General features: G+C 41.6%; 2 protein-coding genes across 3 annotated transcripts in view; both read right to left on the reverse strand.

Annotated features, from left to right (window-relative positions):
* Nucleotides 1-2591: 2591 nt before the first annotated feature.
* On the reverse strand, nt 2592-15183 carry map1lc3b (microtubule-associated protein 1 light chain 3 beta). The gene is made up of 4 exons (XM_069901857.1): nt 14986-15183; nt 9253-9308; nt 6520-6626; nt 2592-5062 (listed from the first exon to the last, which is right to left on the reverse strand). Exons 1-4 carry the CDS (start codon nt 15023-15025, stop codon nt 4888-4890), a joined length of 378 nt encoding a protein of 125 aa, XP_069757958.1. The 5' UTR covers nt 15026-15183; the 3' UTR covers nt 2592-4887.
* A 9293-nt stretch (nt 15184-24476) lies between these two features.
* The window catches only part of tcf25 (transcription factor 25 (basic helix-loop-helix)), a 49365-nt gene continuing 48916 nt past the window's right edge, over nt 24477-24925 (reverse strand). For both annotated transcript variants that reach the window (XM_069901860.1, XM_069901862.1), the window contains exon 18: nt 24477-24758. In XM_069901860.1, the coding sequence (XP_069757961.1) occupies nt 24594-24758 (165 nt within the window). In that variant the 3' untranslated portion in view covers nt 24477-24593. The remainder of the gene's footprint in view (nt 24759-24925) is intronic.

Raw genomic sequence — 24925 nt, forward strand, 5'->3', positions numbered from 1 at the left:
GAGTTTGTCAAATGTGTTCCAAAGTTTTCTAACTCAATATATCGAGGTACCAACTAGAGGGTGCATTCCTGTTAGGGAATGAGCCACGACAGGTGACAGAAGTATGTGTAGGGGGACACTTTTGCTGCAGTGATCATAATGCCATTATCCTTGCAGATAGATAGGTCAATTTAGAAGAAATGAGAAATTATCTAAAAAGCATGAATTGGGCAAGGTTGCTTTCCGGCAAGGATGTGTGCAGTAAGTGGAAAGCCTTCAGAGGTGAAATTTTGGCAGTAGAGTTTGTCTGCTCTTTTAAAGATTAGAGGCAAAGTTAAAAGGCATAAGGAATCTTGGTTTTCAAGGGATATTGGGGATCTGGTTATGGCGCGTAGCAGATATAGGCAACAAGGAGAAAATTAGGTACTTGGGAGTATAGAAAATGCAGAGGGGGAAATCAAGTAGGAAATCAGGAGGGCTAAGACAGGTTTCTTTGGCAGACAAGGTAAAGGAAAATCCTCAGGACTTCTTCAGATACATTAAGAACAAAAGGGTAGTAAGGGATAAAATTAGTCCTCTTGAAAATCAGATTGGTCAGCAATGTATGGACCTGTAAGAGATTGGGGAGGTTTTTTTTTGCATCTGTATTTACTCAGGAAACTGGTACAGTGGATAGGGAAGTGAGGCAAATGAATAGTAAGGTCATGGAACAGATAAAGTTGCTTGCTGGCTTAAAGCAAAAAAGGTGGATAAATCTCTGATAAAGTATTCCCTCAGACCTTGAGGGTAGTGCAGAAATTGAAGGGACCCTTGTAGATATTTGAAATGTCCATAGCTACAGCCAGAGGATTGCTCACATTGTTCGGTTGTTTAAAAAAGGCTCCAAAAATAACCCCGTTGTCAGCAGTACGCAAGTTATTAGAAGGTGCTCTAAAACAAACAAGTATTTGAATGTTCAGGGATTGATTAGGGTTAATCAACATGGCTTTGTGTGGTAGGTCGTGTTTAACAAATCATTTTGAGGTTACAAGGAAAGTTAATGAAGGAAAGGCTATGAATGTTGTCTACATGGACTTTAAGGCCTTTGACAAGATCCCAAATGGGAGGTTGTCAGGAAGGTTCAGTCACTTGGTGAGGTAGTTAACTGGATTCGACATTGACTTTCTGGGAGAAGTCAGAGTGGAGTCCCTGATTGTCTGACTGGAAGCCTGAGACTCGTGGTGTGACTCAAGGATTGGTGCTGGGCCCATTATTGTTTGTCATCTACATCAATGATCTGACTGATGTGACAAATTGGATCATTAAATTTGAAGATGATGCTAAGATTGGGGTGTTGTGAACAGCAAGGAAGGCTATCAAAACTTGCAGAGGAATTTGGAGAAATGGTCCACAAAATGGCAGACAGAATTTCATGCCAAAAAGTGTGAAGTGTTATATTTTGGAAGGACAAACCAAGGTAGGGAATACACAGTAAACTGTAGGGCACTGGGGAGTTCAATAGAAGAGGGATTTGTAAATACAAATACACAATTCCCTGAAAGAGAGGTCACAGGTAGATAAGGTTGTAGAGAGCTTTTAGCACATTGGCCCTCATCAATCACAGTATTGAGTATAGGAGTTGGGTTACTATGGTAAAGTTGTGCAAGACATTGGTGAGGCCATATGTGACCAAATCTGCACACAATACTCCAAATCACTACTCTTACAATTTTATTGCTATCTTTCCTGTAGAGATGTCAGAATTTGAGGAACTAAGTTATAGGTAAAAGGTTAGGACTTGGGAGAAGAACGAGATGATAGCAGTATACAAAATTATAATGGGTTTAGAGTAAATGCAAGTAGACTTTTTTTTCCACTGCAGTAAGGTGAGATACAATCCAGAGGAAATGGGTCAAGGGTGAAAGGGAGAAATGGAGAGTGAAATTTCCTCATAGATTATAGGAGCATGGAATGAAGTAGTGAATGCAGGCTCGATTTTAACATAAGAAAAATTTGCAGCTATATGGAGGGGAAGGATTGGTTAGAATAGTTCAGCACAGACTAGAAGGACCTGTTTTCGGTACTGCAATGTTCTAATGTTATAACTTATGTTAGCTTCCTTCATTAGCCAATGTCTCACATAGACATCCTCAACAGACAAGAGGCTGGTGCCCCTAATGAACTTGGCTTGGTTTGTCCCTTTCTGCAGCCTGTGTTCAGGCCATTCTAGTTACCAAACCAACCTGTGACACAACCAATGTGTGAACTTTGCATGCACATCTGTAAAAGTTTGAAAGAATATTAAATGACAGCAAATCTCCTCAAATTTTCTTAGAAACAGAGGTATTTGGTGTGGCTTATTCGTGGTGGCTTTGTGCTGGGTCCAGGAGAGGCTCTACAATAAATGGGCTCACAGGAACATGAAACAAACCCTTCCCCACCACCACCTTGTCAATAAAGTGTGTGGTCCTACGTAGCCTCTATCCTGACACAAGTATTATGATGCATTTTCCAAAATGAATTATATTACTCTCATCAAGGTTAAATTTCATGTGTTATATCAAGGGGAGTTATAATGGACAGCAGTAAGTTTTGCTTCTAAGGACAATGCTGAAAAAAGCAAAAACAAGATCTGATTGTTCGCATTTATTTTGAAAATGGCAAATGCATCCTTCCATTCAGGCACACAGCTCATCAATATATCATACACAGTATATTTACAATTTGTCAGTTCAGGTTTCTCAACAGCAAATCCAAAGTAATACAATTTTAAAAAAGAAGTTCTAATTTACAAATTACATAAATCTGTTTGTCCTAGTAAAAATATACATAGGTCAAGAGTCACTGAAGTATTTCAAACATGTAAAAAATAAAATGACAATGAAAAACTAAAAACAAGGCTTTGTTGAACTTTGCAGGAACAGAGTAAAATCAGGATGAAGTCCAGTGGGGATGTCTGGTTATATATTGAGAACCAAGTGCACTGGACACTGGAGAAATATGGCAATAATCAATTTCACAAAAAGATTTTGGAATATGGATTAGTAAGTTTGAAATATTCTAATCAATAATACTGCACATTTAACTACTTTGGAATAGTTTGAATAACCTGCAACATTACATCTAGACACTCAGAATGCAGCTGATACTCTTTAATAAATGTCAACAGCAATGACTTTACAACTAAGAGACCAACCAATGCTTGGCCCATATATTTTAATGCTGTAATGATTCAGTGCCTGTAAGTCCTTGCAGCAAGTTGGGGGTCGTAAATGACCACCAATGGTTTTCGACACACATGTGTGCTGCAAATGCAGAGAATCAAGTCTGCCAACAACAAATAAAAGTATGCACATTTTAAATTTCATATTCTTATATTTTTAGGACAATTAGTCTTCTAAAAATTCAGAAAAATGTTCTTTAAATACACTGAAAAGATATTAATTAAAATTACTTGGCATTAGGAAACCAAATATTTAGATGCACCCAAGTTTTAATTCGTGTGCAAATTCACCATCAGTTACTTTTTATATTCTGATTAACAAAGTCTGCAACAAAAAAATGAACTAATGCCAAATGTATGGCAAACGGGAATGTTGGTATACAGCAGAGAAAGTCATCACCAGCTCATTTCCTGTTAAAAATCAAACAACAAGTACACACTGACCTTAAAATATTGGGCTACATTAATTCTTTACTGATAAACAAAAAAGTTTTAATCATTTATTACACAAAATGGAATGCAATGGCCATTTATAATTTATATGCCTATTTCCGCAGATTATATGATGCACTCTGTGGTAATCTATTACCATCATTTCATAATTGACACTCTGGATCTATTTGGAATGCAGATTTATAGAGTAATGAGTTTTCAAAAGTTAGTCAATCCCAGCAAGAGCAAGGTTAGCTAGAGATTAAATACATGTGTAAAACACCTTTTAATTGACAAATAGCTACATTAAGAACAAAAGGGTAGTAAGGGATAAAATTAGTCCTCTTGAAAATCAGATTGGTCAGCATGTATGGACCTGTAAGAGATTGGGGAGGTTTTCTTTTGCATCTGTATTTACTCAGGAAACTGGTACAGTGGATAGGGAAGTGAGGCAAATGAACAGTAAGGTCATGGAACAGATTAAAGTTGCTTGCTGGCTTAAAGCAAAAAAGGTGGATAAATCCCTGATAAAGTATTCCCTCAGACCTTGAGGGAGGGTAGTGCAGAAATTGAAGGGACCCTTGTAGATATTTGAAATGGGTTTTATTAATTCCCATGGACTGGTGATGTTGATGGTTGTTGAAAAATGCATCAACTTACTATTTTAGAAAATTCTGAACTTCGTAAAATTAATAAATTTTGCTGGTTATCCCAATTATTAGATCATTTATAAAGAATGGGCCATGACTCACCTTTTGCAAGAGGCAAACTAGAAGTTGAAATATTTCCACTGCCATTGAAAACCAAAGATTCCATATTGAACGTAGGTGGATGTATAATTATAATAAATTAGAAAAGCAGCAATTTTATGAGAAAATACAATTTAATGCTCTTCAATAATTCATATTTTGAAGTGCCACTGAGTTGAGTATTTCACACAATTCCAGAAAATTATCTGCTTGCTCATTTTGCTTTAAAAAGTTACTCAAATTACACGAGTCTGTAGCCAATAAAAGATATCTGATGACTGAACACGATTTGAATGTGGCTTATTACCGCAGACAGCTTTTACAAGAATACAGTACTCACTTTTGAGAACCTAACAAGCAAAGGACTGCAGTCACACTATAAGCTTCTAATTTCAATTATTTGAATGTGATACCTCTTCTCATTCCACATTGAGCTAGAGCTATGCAAGTTGCCTTATATTTTGCAATGCTTTATAGCAGGGACACTAGAGGAACATTGAGGGAGGAATTTCAAATTAGATATTGTTACAGTGTAGTGTCCACTCCAAAGGTTTCCTGGGATGCATACACCATGTAGAGGAAACCATCTTCATCCTTCTCGCGTTCATAAACCTCAGATATGGGTGTGGAAACACTAACCATGCTGTGCCCATTCACCAGCAGGAAAAAAGCCTGATTTGAATTTAACTGCAAACGTCTCCTAAAAATGAAAGTTAGAAATTAAGTCTCACTTCTTAGAGAATTAGCATGGCAAAGTCCATGACAAACACATCAGAACACAACATTTACCAATCAAAATTATAATTTCCTCCAAGTTGGCACTGACACTTTGTAATCAGGTAACTAATTCTTCTTCAGTTTCAAGATTTACACAAAGAAGATTCAATCTTGAAGTTGGTATTTGTGTAAAGTTAGTAAATGTCATCAGTTTAAGTTGTCTTAACCAGCCTCAGCATGCTTGACAAGGCAGGGTAGAAAACTTTTATTTCCACAAACATTAAATAAAATCTCACACCTACACACAAGACTTCCAATGCACAAATGTGAGATTGCTTGTAATTTCTCCACCATGTACAATGGGGAGTCAACTTGAAGATCTTGAAATTGAATGCATACATAAAGGACAACCCTGTCATTCTTTAAAATAAATACAATTCTTCATATTTGGTAGATTTGGCAATTCAGCTAATGAACAAAGCAAGGTGGTAAGTGATCAGTAAATTTGGTATATCTGAGAAAACCTAGATTGCCTGAAACAATACCACAGTGGTTTTCAAAATGCCCCCCTCCCAGTAGTAAACTCACATTCCACCTTCAGCAATCTGTGATTGGTAAGGGATTACTTATGGTGGCATGTGAGTGGAAAGAAAAAGGTTTGGAAAAACCACTGTTTTAATTGTACCTAATTGACTTGTTATGTGCACGTTTCATAACTCCAAAGGAAATGGGCCAATGACAATTTTTCTCAAGCAAAATATAATTGGGTCTAGAGAAAGGGTTCTCAACTTCTCCCCCTCCCCCCCCCCCCCACCCCAACCTCACATACCACCTTAAGTAATCCTTTACCAATCACAGAGCACTTATGACAAAGGGATTGCTGAAGGTGGAATGTGAGTTTAGTGGGAGGGGGGCAGTTTGAAAACCACTGTAATATTGCAATGCAAAGCTTTAACAAGCAAGGTTGTTCTGACTGGAAAAGCAACAGAGCTCGCAAATGCTATCTGGTTAGCTTGAAAAATTTATACCGTCCATGATGGGTTTTAGCACATTTGATTGATTTGTAGTTTTTCTAATTAAATTTAGACCAAATATCTGAAAAATTGAAATGAATGCACAATGGACAGTCCAAGCATCATTTAGCACCAATGAAAAACAACACTGAGCAGATTAAATAATGGAAAATCTTAAACAATGTTCAGAATTTCTTAAGATAGTTGCAGAGTAAAATCAGCACATGACAAAATGTCATTGGTTCACAAATTTGCCACTGAGGTGAGCAATGATTTAGGATCCAGCTGAATGAGCACATCATTAATTTTACAATCAATATTCAAATGTTTGTTGATAGAAAATCTATGGATTTATGCATGCAATTACAATGTTTGACTGAAAGGGTATCAAGCCATCTCTCGATGTGCATCTACACAAAAAACTTACCGTATGATTTTAATCAGTTCACTCATGTTTACATGGTCAGGGACAAGAAATTTGGTCTTATCCAACAATGGCAATTGCTTTTCTCCCTTGTACCTTTCAATTATGACCTAAAATTGAAAAAAAAAATCACAATACAGGATACTGAAAGTTAGCCGTGGGTGAGTTAATGGAGGAGATTCAGTGAGATCAGATCTAGGTGCATTTCTGTCAGATATTTTTCTTCTGTTGAATGTGGATGTTATTGCACAAGTCACCATTTCCTATCCAAATACCCCTTTCAAAACAACTGTAGTTACAAGTTCAACCTCAAAATCTGAGAGCAAGAATACAAGCTGACACACCCGTGTCTCATATGAAATTAGCATTCACAATTGGAAATTTCATCAAAATTACATTCCTTCTGCCTTCTCAGATCCCAATGTTAACAGGAGGACTGAGGAGGGGGAAATTAGTATTGTGCAGGCACCCATCTAGCTGTACAGTGCAACTGCTAGTATGAAGCCTTTAGTGAATAAGAGACTATCACCAGCACTTAGCAGAATGGATTGCTAACTCTGGCCAAAAGGATCTCTGGATAGCTTTAAGCGCTCACCCTACAAGAGCTGTAATGCATCTACATTATCGCAACAGGATCTACGCAGAGTCCCACAAAAGTGATAGCACCAGTGTATTGTGTGGCGAAGGCATTTGCCACACTTGCCTTAACCAATCAGGCCAATGAGCACAGGAGAAGGGTCATCATGTTCCAACTGTACAAGATATTGCTTGAACTGCTCTTGGAGTTTTGTGCAGTTTTGGTCATCAGTGGTTTTCAAACTGCCCTCCTAAACTTACAATCCACTTTAAGCAATTCCTATGCTCCGTGATTATCAAGAGATTGCTCAAGGTGATATGTGAATGGAAAGAAAACCACTGTTTTAATCGTACCTACTGTAATTGACTCATTATTTGCAGTTTTACAAGTCCAAAGGAAATAGGCCAATTTTTCAAGCAAAATATTTCAGTAACAATTGGGTCTAGCACAGCAGCAACGTACCCTTTCCACTCACATACCACCTTAAACAATCCCTTACCAATCAAAGAGCACTTATGGCATAGGGATTGCTCAAGGTGGAATGAGAGTTTGGGCGGGGGGTAGTTTGAAAACCACTGAGCTACAGGATCGCTAGTGTTAAACTGGAAAAGGTGCCAAAAAGATTCACAATGATATTACTGGGATTGGCAAGCCCAAATTAAAAAGAGAGTGCACAAGTTGGGACTTTTCTCCCTGGAGTACAAGAGGCCAAGGTGGGTTGTGGGGGGAAATCTTGTAGAGATTTACAAAGTCATGAAGAGCATAGTCGATAAATAGTTCTTGCCTTAATTCTCCAGAGTGGGTGAATCTAAAACGCAGATAGTATACTGCAGTACAGTATAGGCCCATAGCCCTTAATGTTGGCCCAACCTATATATTCCTACCAAAAAAGTTTACTTGATCTTTCTTACTTCATAATCCTCTTTTTTTCTTTCAACCATGTGCCTAAGAATTTCTAAAATGCCCCAAATGTTTCAGCCTCCACCACCATTCACAGCAATGCATTCCAGGCACCCACAACTCTATGTAAAAAAAAAACTTAGCCCTGATGTCTCTCCTCAATTTTCCTCCCATCACTTTGTAGAGATGTCCCCTGGGGTTTGCTCTTCCTGCCCTGGGAAAAGGTTATTGACCTTATTCTGCCTCATTAAAATCTTGTAGACCTCTATACATCTCCTCTCATCCTTCTGCACTCCATAGTCCCTATCCCTGTAAGCCCCTTCCCGTACTGCTTAGAAGTGACCTGAAGGGCACCACCATCACTCAGAGGCACCTGGTAGGCATATGCAATGAATTGTCAGACTAACTAGTAGAAACAGGGACAATTGTGACATTGAAAAAGCAATTAGGGATGTTCGTAGATATGAAAGGAGGGATACGAGCCAAATGCAGGTAAATGGGACTAGCTTGATTGGCAATGGGCAAGTACTTGAGGATTGAGAATTTTTATTTATTGCGATGACAAGCTAAATAATAGCTGCACAGTGAACCAATGGCCTGGAGAGTCAGCGACTTTCACACTTAGACTGCTGTATACACCTCTGACCAAGAGAGGGAAAATGTCAAGCTGAAAAGGGTGCTGGATGGATGGATGGTTTGAGTAACAAGACTGGGACTTCAGTAGGAAAGAAATTGTCCTTGGATTTGATTTCACACTCATGAGACTTCTTCCCAACAGAATGAGGAAGAAATGAGAATGGCCAAGGCAGGAGGAGTCCTTTAACTTGTAGGATGCTTTTCTGAGACAGTGATTGTGTAGATGGAATTCACAGAGGAGTCAAAGATTTATACGATGGTCTTAGGCAAGCAATGTCCACTAAGTGCAGCTTTTCCAGTCCTGAACAGGGTCATTTCTGTACAACACATGAGACTTTTGCCGATGCACCTGTAAAAGGTGTTGAGGAATGCTAAATTTCCTGAGGAAGCAGAGCATTGGTATGTTTTCCTGGCTGCAGCCTCAACCTGGTTGGACCAGGAGAGGCTGCTGGAGATAGTTATTGTGCTTCAAGCACTGTCTAACATCTGCCCCATCGTACTTATTCTTTGTGCAAGGAGACCTTTCCAGTTTGCAAATGTTACCTCGCAGAGAATGAGAACTTCTCTGCTGCTATACTATTTTGGCATTTGCCATTTCGCTTCAATTTCACCTTTGTACTCACCGGGATTTTGTTGGGATGCTGATCTCGAATAACGTGTACATCTTCCACTCTCTGCTCTGCAAAACAATGGAATTCATGACTTCAGAAAATATTGTGGAATCCACAATCAAGGCACATTAAAAATTATTTCACTTTTTTCCTTCAAGAACTCTAGAAAAGAACTATCTGGTGATCAAAATAATAGTCTGGCGAACAAAGCCAAAACAGGAGATTAAACCAGATTTATTGTCAGAGTATATACATGACATCACATATAACCCTGAGATTCTATTTTCCTGCGAGCACAGCAGGATTACCACTAATTGCTAGTGCAAAAAAATGTACACAGCATAAACATGTAAACAAAGCACTGTGAACAGACAATGAATGGAAACAACTGACTGTGCAATACAGAGAATAAAAAGAAAATCAAGTGCACAAGTAAGAGTCCTTAAAGGAGTCTCTGATTGACTTCGTCATTGAGGAATCTGATGGTGAAGGAGTAGCAGCTGTTCCTGAACCTAGTGGTGCGAGCCTTGTGGCACCTATACCTCTTTCCTGATGGCAGCAGTGAGAACAGTGCGTATGCTGGGAGGTGCGATCTTTGATAATTGCTGCTGCTCTCCAACAGCAGCGTTCTGTGTGTGTGTGTGTGTGTTGTGTGAATATTTCTATACACACTCAATAGTGGGGAAGGTTTTGCCTGACGTCCTGGGCTGTGTCAACTACCTTTTGGTGTCCCCATAAAAGACCATGATACAACCAGTCAGCTCTTTACAGCATGTATAGCTAAGAAGTTAAAGATACACCAACAACATTTATTTTATCCAAGCTACACATTTAAATCACATATCTGACTATTTAAAATACCTCTCTACCAGAAACCAGGGTTAAAAATACTTTGCTGTCACTCCAATTCTGTGTTGTGCCTATCTAAGCAAGACAATTAGAAGCTAGGCTCCTTTACAGAGATTTGGCACACATTTGGACCAATGCATGTGGGGTCAAGCACAAAAAATACTGCCAATATATAGAGATTACATGACCTTAATAAAAACCTTGTCCTCTATCCCCACTCTCAGCTGCTGCCAATTCCATTTTTGTCTTTCATACCCACTGCAGGTACCACCCACATGCACATTCTCAGACTAAACTCATTCCTACCTACATCCACCCCTTAACCTCTTCCAACCTGCTCTACTTTTGCCAACATCAGGTACCAACACCTGGTATCAAGTAAATATGTGGGGAGTTTTAGGCTCTATTACTAGCACCCAAACCGACAAGCTTTTCCCAGAAAAAGATCACTAGAACCAATTTTCAGCCACCTGCCTGGCACCAAATACTTCAAAGTTTGAGTTTTCAATCATCATTTAACCTCCATTCATATCTTTATTCTGCTTCAAAAAAATTGTTAATTTTTACTTTTTGAGCCTGAAACCTACATTAAATGTAGTTTTGCCATGGCCTACAAGTATCCGCCGGTAGTTCCAATCAGGGAATAAGCTGACAAGACTGCTTTCAAAACTCAGTTCCTGAGATAACACAAGAGGTTTAGGATCGCACCTTTAATGACATCACTCTCTGTCAGCAATGAAGTCACCATCACAAGCAAATTAAAATACACAAGAAACATGGTGGAAGAGAAAGGAAAAGCATGAATTCATTTTTAAAAGAGGCATGAAGAGTTGTATTTGTATAGTTGATAAATGAACAAAATAATGTACCTCTAATTTATAAAAAGCAAACACCGATTATCTGCTCACATTCAAACGCATACACTTACAATTTAGAAGTTTAATTTACCAAATTATTAAGGCCAAAAGGACAGAATGGAAATGGATTCTTCTGGGGAGCCACACACTGAAAGAAACTAATTTATGATTCACAATACCAGTTTTAAAAAAATTGATAATGAAACTCAATGTCATCATTTCTCCAAACCATTCCATTACTAGATTGCTTATTTGACAAACATACAACAAGCAGGAATTTGATCCAAATATTAGGAAAACAAAGTCTCATCTACATTCCTAGCAAAATAAAGAGTGCTTTGGGTTGAAGACCAACATCAAGTCTCTTCTTGTTGCTACCTTTGGTAAGAAGCTACAAAAAGCCTGAAGTACAGCACCTCCAGGGTCACGAACAATTATTTTTCCACCAGCTATCAAGCTCCCGAATCTCCCCTTGTTAACCTACTCTGGCATCACAAAAAGACCGGTCCTCACTATTGAAATACCACATTTTCTTGCACAACTGCAAATATTATCTACCTTTCATACTTTTACCTCTCTGCACAATAATTTAATGTGTACTTATTGGAGAATTTTTGTCGACTAAGTATCTGCTTGGCTGCAACAAAAAAAATTAAGTACATACCATTATGTATTTACATGCATGACGATAAACTTATTTTCACTGATAATCTTATGGAATATCACCACCCTCACCATAAATACTGCATGGTCTAGTTATTCATGACATTTCCTGCTTTTTTAAAAAATATTTCCAACATCTGCAGATTGCCTTTTAACTTTAAGAATACCTTCCATAAACTGTAATCTTGTAGATAAGAGATGATCTAGGATGTAGTCATCTGGTCATCACCACATACAACCCAATTTCTACTATATTTTGTGTACAACACCTCAATCCTAAAGAAAACAATTTCTTTCAAATCTCATTTAACAACTCTATTATTTATATCTGTGACTTCAGCAGCCAGGAGTTTGATTTCTGAAATTTCTTCCCCAACTGTTCCATTTTCTCCAGAATATTATTAAACCCTGTTTTATGACTAAACCTTTAGCTTTCTGTTGCTGGTCCTCAAATCACTTTTTTTAAAATTATCTTTACTCATGCTCCTCTATTGCACCTTAGGTTTGATAATTACATTAAATGACTATAAAAAATATAAAAGGAAAATGTATGTATCTTGGTCAATGTGGTTTATGGAGTGAAAAATAAAATTTAAAAAAAAAGACTATAAAAAATATCATGTGAATGTTTGGAATAAAGTAGTTCAGCTCTGGTTACCTAGAAAAAGTACAGAAGAGATGCACAAGGATATTTCTGTGACTTGTGTGCTTGAGTTATAGAGGTTGGAGAGACTGGAACTCCCTCCCTTCTTCCTCCACCCACCTCCCCCCTTCCCCAAGGTGTACAGGCTAAGGGGTGACATTACAGAGTATACAAAACCATGAGTGATATAGATCAGATAAATAGTCTTCTTCCAGGGTAAAAGACCTAAAGCTAAAGGGCACACTGTCTTAAACGAGTGGGGAAAAGATTTAAAAAAACAACTCAAGGGGCACACTGGGTGGTCAGAATGTGGAAGGAAATAATTGTTAAGGCACATATAATTACAATGTTAAAAGGCATTTAGACAAGTACATGGATATGAAAGGTTAAGAGATATGGGCCAAACGCAAGGTGACAACTTGACCAACATGAACAAATTGGACCAAGTGACCTGTTTCCATGTTATAAAGAATCTAAAAGGGGGCAAGAAGTGTTTGCTCGCTTTCTCGACCTCATTTCATTTTCAAACACACAATGTACTCAAATTGGACGCTGGTTTGATCGTCCAGCACGGTACCAAGGCCCTTCTGCCCCATGAGCTCCTGCCGCCCAATTCAAGTGCAATATGACACGGGATTCGCTTTCGTCTGCCCTCAACCAGGCAGATTCGCCATTGGCAGGAATTGCCCGAAGCGCCAGTGAAAGAGAAGCAAAAGAGAGTCCCCCCTTCCGTCACCGAACGGTGGCGATTCGCCCCCGGCCCGGCAGCCCCCTGACTCCGGTCCAACCCCTCGGCAGCCTGAACTCCAGATCCGAACCCCCAACACGCTCTCGGCACCCTCTCGCATCCCAGCCCCCGAGTCGCCGGCAGCCCGTTCGGCCAGAGCAGACGAGGGGACCAACTCCTTGGTGCCCGCCTGGAAGGAAGGGAAGGACCACAGCGCCCTTGATCAATGCACCGCCGTTCCACACCCGGAGTTCAGCCCCAGTCCGGATGCTCCAAGAGATCGGGTGCCGGAAAAGCTCTTGCGGTGTCCGACTCCGGCAAGGTTGAAGCCGAGACAAAAGGCTCGGAGACTGCCCCGGGCTGTCGTTCCAAGGCTGCAGCCGGACAAGCCCACGGGCCGGAGCGCTCGAAATAAGCGGCACCCCCCCCCCCCCCCCGGTTAAAGATGGGTCAAAGCGCAGCGCATGAGAAATTCAGGTCGGGGCAGCCGATGCGGCGTAGATGAGCGGCGTTTCGGCTCCGAGCCCTTCATCGAGGGGATGGGGGCGTCCGCCTGCACCCTGCTCGTTCCCTCGACGGAAGGGCTCAAGGCCGAATCGCCCCTCCCCCCCACCAGCGCGGCACTCACGGGGCCTTGCAGACTTTCACAGTGCTCCCCTCTCTCCCCCCTCCCCCCCCTCTCTCTCTCCCCCCCTTCCCCTCCCCTCTCCCCCCTCCCCTCTCCCCCCTCCCCCCCTCTCTCTCTCCCCCCCTCCCCTCTCCCCCCCTCCCCTCTCCCCCCCTCCCCTCTCCCCCCCTCCCCTCTCCCCCCCTCCCCTCTCCCCCCCTCTCTCTCTCCCCCCTCTCTCTCCCCCCTCTCTCTCTCTCCCCCCTCTCTCTCTCCCCCCCTCCCCTTCCCCCCTCCCCTCCCCTCCCCCTCCCCTCCCTCTCCCCTCTCTCTCCCCCCCTCCCCTCTCTCTCTCCCCCCCCTCCCCTCTCTCTCTCCCCCCCTCCCCTCTCTCTCTCCCCCCACCTCCCCTCTCTCTCTCCCCCCACCTCCCCTCTCTCTCTCCCCCCCCTCCCCTCTCTCTCTCCCCCCTCCCCTCTCTCTCTCCCCCCCTCCCCTCTCTCTCTCCCCCCCCTCCCCTCTCTCTCTCCCCCCCTCCCCTCTCTCTCTCCCCCCCTCCCCTCTCTCTCTCCCCCCCCTCCCCTCTCTCTCTCCCCCCCCTCCCCTCTCTCTCTCCCCCCCCTCCCCTCTCTCTCCCCCCCCTCCCCTCTCTCTCTCCCCCCCCTCCCCTCTCTCTCTCCCCCCCCTCCCCTCTCTCTCTCCCCCCCCTCCCCTCTCTCTCTCCCCCCCCTCCCCTCTCTCTCTCCCCCCCCTCCCCTCTCTCTCTCCCCCCCCTCCCCTCTCTCTCTCCCCCCCCTCCCCTCTCTCTCTCCCCCCCCTCCCCTCTCTCTCCCCCCCCTCCCCTCTCTCTCTCCCCCCCCTCCCCTCTCTCTCTCCCCCCCCTCCCCTCTCTCTCTCCCCCCCCTCCCCTCTCTCTCTCCCCCCCCCTCCCCTCTCTCTCTCCCCCCCCCTCCCCTCTCTCTCTCCCCCCCCCTCCCCTCTCTCTCTCCCCCCCCCTCCCCTCTCTCTCTCCCCCCCCTCCCCTCTCTCTCTCCCCCCCCTCCCCTCTCTCTCTCCCCCCCTCCCCTCTCTCTCTCCCCCCCCTCCCCTCTCTCTCTCCCCCCCCTCCCCTCTCTCTCTCCCCCCCCTCCCCTCTCTCTCTCCCCCCCCCTCCTCTCTCTCTCCCCCCCCTCCCCTCTCTCTCTCCCCCCCCCTCCTCTCTCTCTCCCCCCCCCTCCTCTCTCTCTCCCCCCCCCTCCTCTCTCTCTCTCCCCCCCCCTCCTCTCTCTCTCTCCCCCCCCCCTCCTCAAGAGCGGCCCAGGGTGAGGCGGCCCAGGGTGAGGCGGCCGGCGGGGTTCAGCGGCCTAGCTTGACCATCACAGCCCCCGCCCCCCCAGCGCCTCTAGCCGATCTCGCCTACCGAAAGTCCGCCTCTGCTTGAAGGATTTTTCCGACGGCATGTTTAACCGTGTTGCTGCTGCCGCTTCTTTGGCGGCGCCGACGTGTTTTATTTTAAAGACCGAAATTCGAACTCGTTTCACGACGATCTCCTCAAACTGGCCATCAGCTGACTCGGCGTTGACTCCTCATTGAACGACGCACTTGTCCCACCTCCCACCCCCTCCCCCCATTGGCTCGGCCAATTGACCGATACCGCAATGAGCCAACCACTGAAGGCCGCCTCGCTTATCGCAGCTTTGAGATTGTGATTGGTCAGTACTTTGTAACCAACCCAAATCTACCCAGCGACTTTATTTTGATTGGTTGAAGTCTCATCTCCCGGAGACCCACGTCGCCCCTGTGATTGGCTGGCCGGGCTTTCCAACCACTCGGTGGAATAATTTGCAGGATTCCAGAAGTCAACAAGAGGGTGTCGCAAGGAAGGCGGAGATTCCAGCAACTGCAGCAGAGACGAAGCAGCCGACACTGACCTCAGGGGTCGGGTCACGTCACTCTCAATTGTGAGACATTTGGGCACCACTTTTTAAAAAAAGTTAGATTCCAGAAAATAAACTTCAACCCTATAAATGAAGACTGCGTTCAAGTTTCAGTCGCCCATAAACCAACAGCCAGATCTTTAGTAAAATCTTAAAGTGGTTGAAGTAAAAGCACAATGCTGGAGAAACTCAGTCGGTCAAATAGTGCCCTTTATTCAGGGTCACGTCACAGACCAGCAGCAATAGAAAATCACCAAGACAGCTATATCAAAAGTGTTATTATTAATTCTCTTTCTCTTCTCTTTGGCTTGGCTTTGCGGACGATAATTTATGGAGGGGTAAATGTCCACGTCTGCTGCAGGCTCGTTGGTGACTGACAAGTCCGATGCAGACACGGTTGCAGGGGAAAATTGGTGGGTTGGGGTTGGGTGTTGGGTTTCTCCTCCTTTGCCTTTTGTCAGTGAGGTGGGCTCTGCGGTCTTCTTCAAAGGAGGTTGCTGCCCGCCGAACTGTGAGGCGCCAAGATGCACGGTCGGAGGCGAGATCAGCCCACTGGCGGTGGTCAATGTGGCAGGCACCAAGAGATTTATTTAAGCAGTCCTTGTACCTCTTCTTTGGTGCACCTCTGTCTCGGTGGCCAGTGGAGAGCTCGCCCTAGAACACGATCTTGGGAAGGCGATGGTCCTCCATTCTGGAGACGTGACCTACCCAGCGCAGTTGGATCTTCAGCAGCGTGGATTCGATGCTGTCGGCCTCTGCCATCTCGAGTACTTCGACGTTAGGGATGAAGTCGCTCCAATGAATGTTGAGGATGGAGCGGAGACAACGCTGGTGGAAGCGTTCTAGGAGCTGTAGGTGATGCCGGTAGAGGACCCATGATTCAGAGCCGAACAGGAGTGTGGGTATGACAACAGCTCTGTATACACTAATCTTTGTGAGGTTTTTCAGTTGGTTGTTTTTCCACTCTTTTGTGTAGTCTTCCAAAGGCGCTATTTGCCAATAATATAAAACACCTTATCTAAACTTATCCCCAAATCATGCACAAATCTACCTGTGTGTGTGTGTGTGTGTGTGTGTGTGTGTTTGTGTGAATACCCAACCCCATTATTAGCTTAAGTACAATTCTGGAAAGTTATTCAATCTGAGACATTCCAGTGTTGACATAAAGACCGATGCCAAGAAGTGATGACGAATGAAGTGTTAGAGACTGAGAGACAGATTGCTGCAAACTCAAGTTACTTCTAGAGTGAATGTCCTTCCAGATGAGTGGTAGTCACAACTCCCCTTTTCCTTTTCTAGGGGAACCAAAATGAGTGACTTTCACAATACCTTCCTGTTAACAGAATCAGACACACACAAGGTAAAGACTGAACAACAGGCTTTAATCCACAAAGACCTCCACAGCACCAGGCTGGCTGTGGCTGCAGCAACTCAGTATGAGGCCTCAGGACGCTGACGCAGGTTTATAACCCGGAGGGTGATTGACACCTGACTGGGTGGGGCTTGATCCATTCAGGCTGACTGATTGGCAGCCGGCCAGGGGTTGTCCTGTCCCCTTACACTCCTGCAGGTAGAGGTTGCCCCCATCAGTAGGCCGGTGGTGTACCACCACACTTCCAGAACCCAGTAGTGGGTCAGTCCAAAGTGACCTTTCTTTTGGTCACGGCGTGGTACTCTAATTCCCTTTCAAAAATTACACTTTTTTTTGGTGATGGTGGGGATCAAAACTTCACCCCACAAGGAGAAACAAACAAATTGTCCATCACCACATGAAGCCACTCCAGCACAGTCTTCCTTCTGAGCTGCTGCTTCTTTAAAATGGCTGAGGATCACAAAATGTGCTGTTTCTCTCAAATGACTTGCCACATCTGTGCCTGGATAAAAGCAACACATCTCTTCCAAAGTAGCCAAGTGGGTGTACTAGTTACTGCCAAACTCAGTTCTCTCCGCAGTTGTGAATGGTCACAGCTAACACTAGCCCTCAATTTGTTATCCCTTAAAGTGACAGTCCCACTAAAATGAAATGCCTCATAATAGTAGCAAAGATAAAGATGCTTCGGGCTTGAGCCCTTCATCAGGGTATGGAAAAATGTCGGCAGGCGCCTGAACAAAACGATGGGGTGGGGGGAGGAGTATGGACTCAAAGGCAGGAGGTCATAGGTGGAGAAGGGAGAGCAGAACAACAAGCAGGGGGAGGGGCCACACACACCTCCTCATTTACTACCATTCAGGGCTCCAAAAAGTCCTTCCAAGTGAAGTAACACTTCACTTGTGAATCTGCCAGGTCATCTACTGCATCCAGTGCTCCCGTTGTGGCCTCCTCCACATCGGAGAGACTAGACGCAGACCAGGAAATCGTTTTGTTGACCACCTTCGCTCTGTCCACAGCAATGGCAGGGATCTCCTAGTGACCAACCATTTCAGTTCTGCACCCTACTCTTGCGCTGTGTTACCTGAAATAATTTAAAGTTGGAATGAATTTTAGTTAGGTTTAGATAGTTTCAGTTAGAATTCAATTTTTCAAACATAGACTATATTACATGTGGACAGCAGAGATTCTCCACTGTGCCAAGATATGTCAACTTTAGAAGAAACTACAACATTTCAAATCTCATCGACATAAAGTTTGTCAAAAAAAGTCAACAGTAATCTTTCATTATCCATTATCCTAATGGATAAAACACATTATTTGTCCTCAGATTCAAATCCATTAACAACCACTATGAAAAATCTACAATCCTATCTAGTAATTTTTCTATTAATTCCAGAGGATTTTAGTGATTCGAGAATCCTCGTAGATTTAAACAAAAGCAAGTGGAATTAATATAGATGGGTGTAACAGATGGCATGAACATAGTGGGCAAAAAGCCTTTTCTGCACTGTACAACACTGTGACCCAATGAAAGTTCATAGGTGCCATGTTTCTGTCATCTGATCTCTTGATCGTATTTACAAAATGAAACTGTAAAAATGGTATTCTTTACTGGAAATCATTTTGGTTCCCCTGCATTGGCTTTTCTTACTGATTAGATCTCTAAATTTCCTCGAGTATCTCACTTTTAATTGGTGTCAGGCAAATAGACATAAGGAAAGCAACATGTGCCTTAATGAAAAGGGGATTTTTTTTCTTGCTGTTTAAGCAAACAACCCCAGAGCACAGCTTTATATTAAATATACAAGCACAGACAAGTTCCATCTGCTCAAAGATCTTTGGTAGAAATCCAGTCTGTAACTGTACATTAATGTTTAATTTAAATCTTACTTAGCAAATGGCTAGATTCTGCAGTCAGCACTGAAGTCCCGCTACTTACAACTGACCTCAAAGCAATATCCAAGCAAAGCTAACATCTTGCCCTCTTGGGTCAAAGATGTATTTACCTACATGCATGGTAACCCCAAGAAGCCTAAAGAACAAGGTCAGTTAAGCTACAATTTGGGCTGACGATGCATAGTAAAAACTTTTGTTTATCTAGTATTTACACCCCTGTAATTTTTCTTGTGTTTACCATGCATGTAATGCTTCTCAGGACTTGTATTTTTTTTAGATATGGTCATGTCTGGTGTGATTTATCTCTACTTTAGTTTTTGGCAAACATTTCTAAGAATATTAAACAATAAACAAAAAAAACTCAATGAATTTTTATTTCAAGTTTTATGCAAAATAAACAAAAATAATTTTTATGCATATTTATGTTTATATTTACAGGCAGTGCAATTGCAAGCCGATTAGCAGCAATATCCTCTGAAGATTGGCACCATGTGATGGTGAACACTGGCACTCATTTGATAATTTTGGTTCTATTTTACATTAATATTGTTTAACCTTAAAATGCAAAACTGCAATGCAAGGCATTGTAACTTAGAAGATAAAATAAATGACATATGGAGCAGCAATTTAAAAGGTTCATGATAGAAAATTTGTGTAATGTACACAACTATTTTTTTTAGTAAGTCACATGCCACCAGAGCTGTTTCTCAAGGATGCAGATGACCAAGACCATACCGTAATATTAAAAAAAAGAACTATGTTTCAACATCGGTGGATACAAGATGTTCAGGAAAAATAGAGTAGAAAGGTGAGGCTGTGACAATATTGATTCCGGAGAATAAAGCAGTGCTGGAGAGAAAATATGTCACAGAATTATCAGAAGCAGAATCAGTTTAGAATAACAGCAGGAACTTGATTGAGACAATTTCGTAGATCATGAATTAATGGGAATGATACTGAGGAACAAATTTGCAGGGAGACTACAATAATGTACATAAACCCTGGAATAGGGATAACGGGAGTGGGGTTTCAAATTCCTAAAACACATACTGGGAAAACAAAACATGAAGAGCAAAGATGAGAAATTTCTTAAGTCTTCAAGAGAACTTTCTAGATCAGAAGATCATTGACCCAAAGAAGGTTGCAATGTTGAACTTGATTCTGGGAAATGAGCCAAATGAAACATGACAGGGAACATTGATGGGAATATAATGCAATGTTTAGTACAGCTATATTAAAGCATGCTTAGATAAAATCATGTCAATTGTAGGACTTTACTTGTCCAGGTGAATTGGAATCAAAACTTTGCACCATCACAGGAGCAGAAATAGGCTATTCAGGCCATCTAGTCTGCCCTGTCATTCAGTCATGAGCTGATCCATTTTCTCACTCAGGCCTCTGCCCAGCCTCCCCCCCACCCCCCGATGCCCTGGTTAATCAAGAACCTATCAATCTCAACCTATCAATGTACCCAATATCCCAAACTCCACAACTGCCTGTGGCAACAAATTCCACAGATTTACCACCCTCTGGTTAAAGCAATTCCCATGCATCTCTGTTCTATGTGGTTGCTCTTCATTCCTGAAGATGTTCCTTGTTGTCCTAGTCTCTCCCACCATGGGAAATAATCTTTGTACATCAACTCTGAAACATTCAAAATATTTCAATGAAATCTCCCTCTCATTCTCTGAAATTCCAACGAGTACAGCCGTTATACGTTCTTCATGATAACCCTTTTATTCCCAGAATCATCCTTTTTGGAGGTGTTTCAGTTATAGACTTTTTGGAGGTGTTTCAGTTATAGACTAGGTGCATTCTTTGAGGAAGAAATCTAGGGAAATTAATCCAGGAGTTCGTTGGCTGACCAAACAGAATGAGAGTAAAATAAAGCAGGATTAACAACAGACAAATGACAGGATGTTAACGTGTGAAAGCCAGACAATTCAGCTGAGCAAAATGATAAGAAACACATGAGAAAAGAGAAAAGGAAAAAAAACAGCAACAAAAGATTTTTTTTAAATCCAGAGAATACAAACAGAAAAAGAAATGTTGCAAAAAAATATGGCAAGGACAATCATAGAACATCTAGTCAAGTGGAGAGCAGAGTTGAGGCATGCTGCATCAATCTTTGCTGGGGTGGAAAACACTGATGGAGTCTTGTTAGATGTACTTAAGATAATGGATGGGCTTAAAAATTCAGAAAGCGACCATTACAAGCAGGTAAACCACCTGGTCTCAGAATCAGAATTTATTGACATGAACAAATCATGAAATTCAGTGTTTTGCAGATATAATAGAAATATATTCTCAAAGACCTGAATATCAACTTCTTCAAAGCATGCAGATTCAGGAATGGCATTCAAGGGCAGAAAACTGAAAATGTTGTACCTTTGTTCAAAATAGTGCTGGTATCAATCCAGGAACTGCTTTTCAGACTGTTTAACTTCAGAACTGGAGATATTCTAAATACATTAATTATTATCAGAATTACCAGTCACTTTGTGAAATGTTGATTTATTTTTAGAAAAAAAACCCCTGTTCAGTCATAAGACTGGTGTCCAAGAATATTTTAGCACGGTGGTGCAGTAGACGTCTTGCACCTCCAGTGACCCAGGTTTAATCCTGACTTCCATATTCTCCCTGTCAACACTAGTTTCCTCTGGGTGCTTCTCACATCCCAAAGTTGTGCAGGGGTTTGATGCCTAATTGGCCACTGAAATTTGTTCCTTAGCTGAGTGGAAATATCTATGGGGTGTTGATGGGAACACAAGGAAAAAAAATAGGATTAGCAGAGGTTTAAGTGTAAATGAGTGTTTCATGATTGGTGAAGACTCCAATGACCAAATAGCCTGTTTCTCTGTTGTATGACATTACATTGTATTTGAAATTATCATAAGCTCAGAGTTTTGCAGATAGGAGACCTGAGCAGGAAATTATTAATCACAAATTCTTATTTCTGTATTCAGTTGTGCATGTACTCCAGAAGTTGCTGTCAGATGTCATTATAATGACATATAGTGGAGGAATCTGACAACTAAAAAGTTTTATTTATTTTAATATTAACTGTCATTGCCTATTGCCCAAGTTAATAATTATAAATATACATTTGTAGCATTTGCGCTACATGAGCGTGGAGAAGAATGACAAGCACATCAAAGCCTTGGAAAATGAGACTGCCCTGTGTCATTGGAGCGCTGGCCTGGGATTCTGGGATTGCTTGGCGTTTCCACCAGAGTTCCCCATCTTCCCACTGTGTGGAGGTCACGTGGTGTCACCTCACCCCCCCCCCCTGCCGGTCCGTGCAGTCACCGCGTTTATCGGCTATTTTGCGGGCTGGTCCGTGTATCCGTGCATGGGCCGCTACACATTTACCATTGCACATTACTCTGATTTAGGAATCAAATTTTTATACAAAAAATCTGCTATAAGCCACCTTTAGAACCCAATTTAGTAGCATTCAAATAGTTTAGGATCATTGAGAATAAAAGCTATGTGATACACTGCACAATGTGAAATTCAACTATTGTATATGTTGGCGAATAAGGTGACTGGGTGTATATGATGACTCCCAGAATTTCCACTGAAAATGTAGGTTTTGAGCTACACTCACTATATAAGATCACCTCAAGTCTAGCACTTACTGCTGAGAGTTTACTGCCCCAACTTAATCAACCATCCTACTGTCCAGTAGGTTGTTTATTTAAAATTTAGCCAATTAATTTCAAGTAATGTCAAAATACTATCAATTACATGCATCAAATGCTCCCAGCCGATGTAACGCAAGAACTAGCGACATCACCTAGGCATCGGTTCTTTTACAGGAATAACATGGTTTTGAGTATTTTATTTGAAATTATTTTACTTATGTATAATATTAACCTGTAACATATTAGAAATGTTAACATAAAATAAATAGCAGGAATTTAATTTATAAACTCAGTCTTGGTTCACGATTGGCCTGACAAGGCAGTGTAAACAGAACACACCCTGGAACCCTAGCAGGTTGTTTACTGTTTGTTAGCTTTTGCAAATAGTGACTGTTGGCTTCATTTTCCATGCTATTATTTTTGAGGTATGTTAGGCAGGTTTATAATACATTTTTATTGTTTTAATATAACATTACTAGTAATCTACCCAGCACCCGTTCTGTTCTCACTGCTGCCATCAGAAAAGAGGTACAAGTGCCTCTTTCCTGATAGCAGCAGGTTCAGGAACAGCTGCTACCCCTGCACCAACAGACTCCTCAATGATAAACTCAATCAGAGACTCATTTAAAAACTCTTACTTGTGCACTTTATTGATTTTCTTTTTTTATTCTCTGTTGCACATTCAATTTGTTTGTATTTGTTGCTTGTTTGCAGTTCTTTGTTTCCTGTGTATATTTTGTTTTTGCACTACCAGTCAGTCGTGATTCTTGCGCGCCTGCAGAAAAAAAGAATCTCGGGGTTGTATGTCATGTATGTACTCCGACAATAAATCCAAAATCTAATCCAGTTTCTCAGATGCAAATTTCAGTAGAAAAATATTTAGTAGTAGGAGGAGTATTTTATGCTGCTCTCCATCGCCATGGGGGACACTCTATACCACAGGATATTAAGGTTCAGATTTATACTTGGCTTATAAGATGACCCCTAGTTTGGGGATGATATTTTTAAGGTTCAGATTCCATCTTGTATGATGACATATACAGAAATTTGTTGAACAAGCTAATACTGAAGATGAAAGCCAACTCAATAATTTCAATACTCTACTGTTTTCAGATTCTTTTCCCCCCCCCATAGAAAACTAAATTACTAGTTTAATTATTGCTAAGTCCAAGATAGTTTAGTATTCTTCAAAGTGGAATGTTTTTTATATCCGATTAAACTGGAATAGAAAATTATGCATCTCCTTACATTTTGAACTGCTAGTTTATATTGTTTTCCTGAGTGCTCATTTAAAACCATCTAGGCTGCCAACTTTCATCTCTTATGTGAATGAAATAAAGATCTCTCAGTTACGCATTAAGGGTAACTCCACAGGGAGGTGGATATTTAAAATACACTGTACTTTAAGAACAATTTGAATGAAGGAATATATATTTTATGAATCGGGTAAAATTTCTGGAAATAATGAAGGAAGCCTCAAATTTAGTTGTTAAATTCTACATTTCCTGGCCTAGATTTAAGCTTATCTTTTTCTCTCACTTGCACTACAAATTTGATTGCAAACTCCATATGGCCTCACATCCCATAAATTCACATCCAGGCATGTAGACCCAGGGATTTGGAAGCAAACCTTACAGCTGGAGATATGGCACCACCTTTGTGGGGAAATAGTGGTGTTTAAATATATTTTCAATCAAATCAACTAATCGTTTCTGCTAATCCAAGCTATGAACGCATGAATCATTGTTCTCATACAATTGAGTTCAGCAGCTACATATTTTTTTCATTTTACAGCAAGTGTAAATAGAACTTATATTTATTTCTATGTGTACTTCAAGATGGCAATTAATATAAACAAGTATCTGATGTTTTAGGCAGATCTTTGATAAAGATCATCAGAAATCTTGATCTTGTAAAATATTTTAAACTAAATTATCTATTTTTGTCCTTTGGTAAATTGCTTATTTTTGTTTCTTTTTCTCTTCTTCTGGAAACTTACTGATGCAGAATGTAGTGTTAGCATGTAGAAGTCCTATCAATAATATTCCATAGAATTAAATATATTTGCTTCATCTTTTAATAAGTTTCTAAAATAATCCGTGGCGGATCTTTGTTAACATAATAGAATGGTTACCACTGCAAGTTAAAGCTCATTAAAAGTTTAGTGAACAAAATTTCAGTCCCATTCTCCATCACCATCTTGATGTTCCTCCTGCGGTGGTTCCTGAAAGCGAATATTTGCCAACATATCTCTCATTGCAGCCATGAGTCGATTTACTCCTTGATTCAGTTCATGTTGGACTTCTGCACCCTCACCTTCCACTTGCTGTCTTCCTTCCTCCTGAAAAGTAGATGTTAATAATTGCCTTTCTTTATGGTTAGGGGAGAAGGAAAAGAATGCCAAAATTATAAAAATCATCTCACTTGGAAGTTTGGTAACATAATGAAACTTCCATTCAGCCCACAGCAAATAGTTGCATCATTTTTGTGAACCTGATGATGCTTAGA

This window comes from Narcine bancroftii, chromosome 10, assembly GCF_036971445.1.
Source record: "Narcine bancroftii isolate sNarBan1 chromosome 10, sNarBan1.hap1, whole genome shotgun sequence".
Lineage (NCBI taxonomy): Eukaryota > Metazoa > Chordata > Chondrichthyes > Torpediniformes > Narcinidae > Narcine > Narcine bancroftii.

Excerpts from the sequence above, each read along its gene's own strand:
- map1lc3b (XM_069901857.1), bottom strand. The coding sequence starts at position 15,025 with ATGCCGTCGGAAAAATCCTTCAAGCAGAGGCGGACTTTCG. Across the intron at positions 9,309-14,985 it reads CAAGCAGAGGCGGACTTTCG|AGCAGAGAGTGGAAGATGTA; the intron begins GTAGGCGAGATC and ends ATTGTTTTGCAG. Across the intron at positions 5,063-6,519 it reads GAACTGATTAAAATCATACG|GAGACGTTTGCAGTTAAATT; the intron begins GTAAGTTTTTTG and ends TTTCATTTTTAG.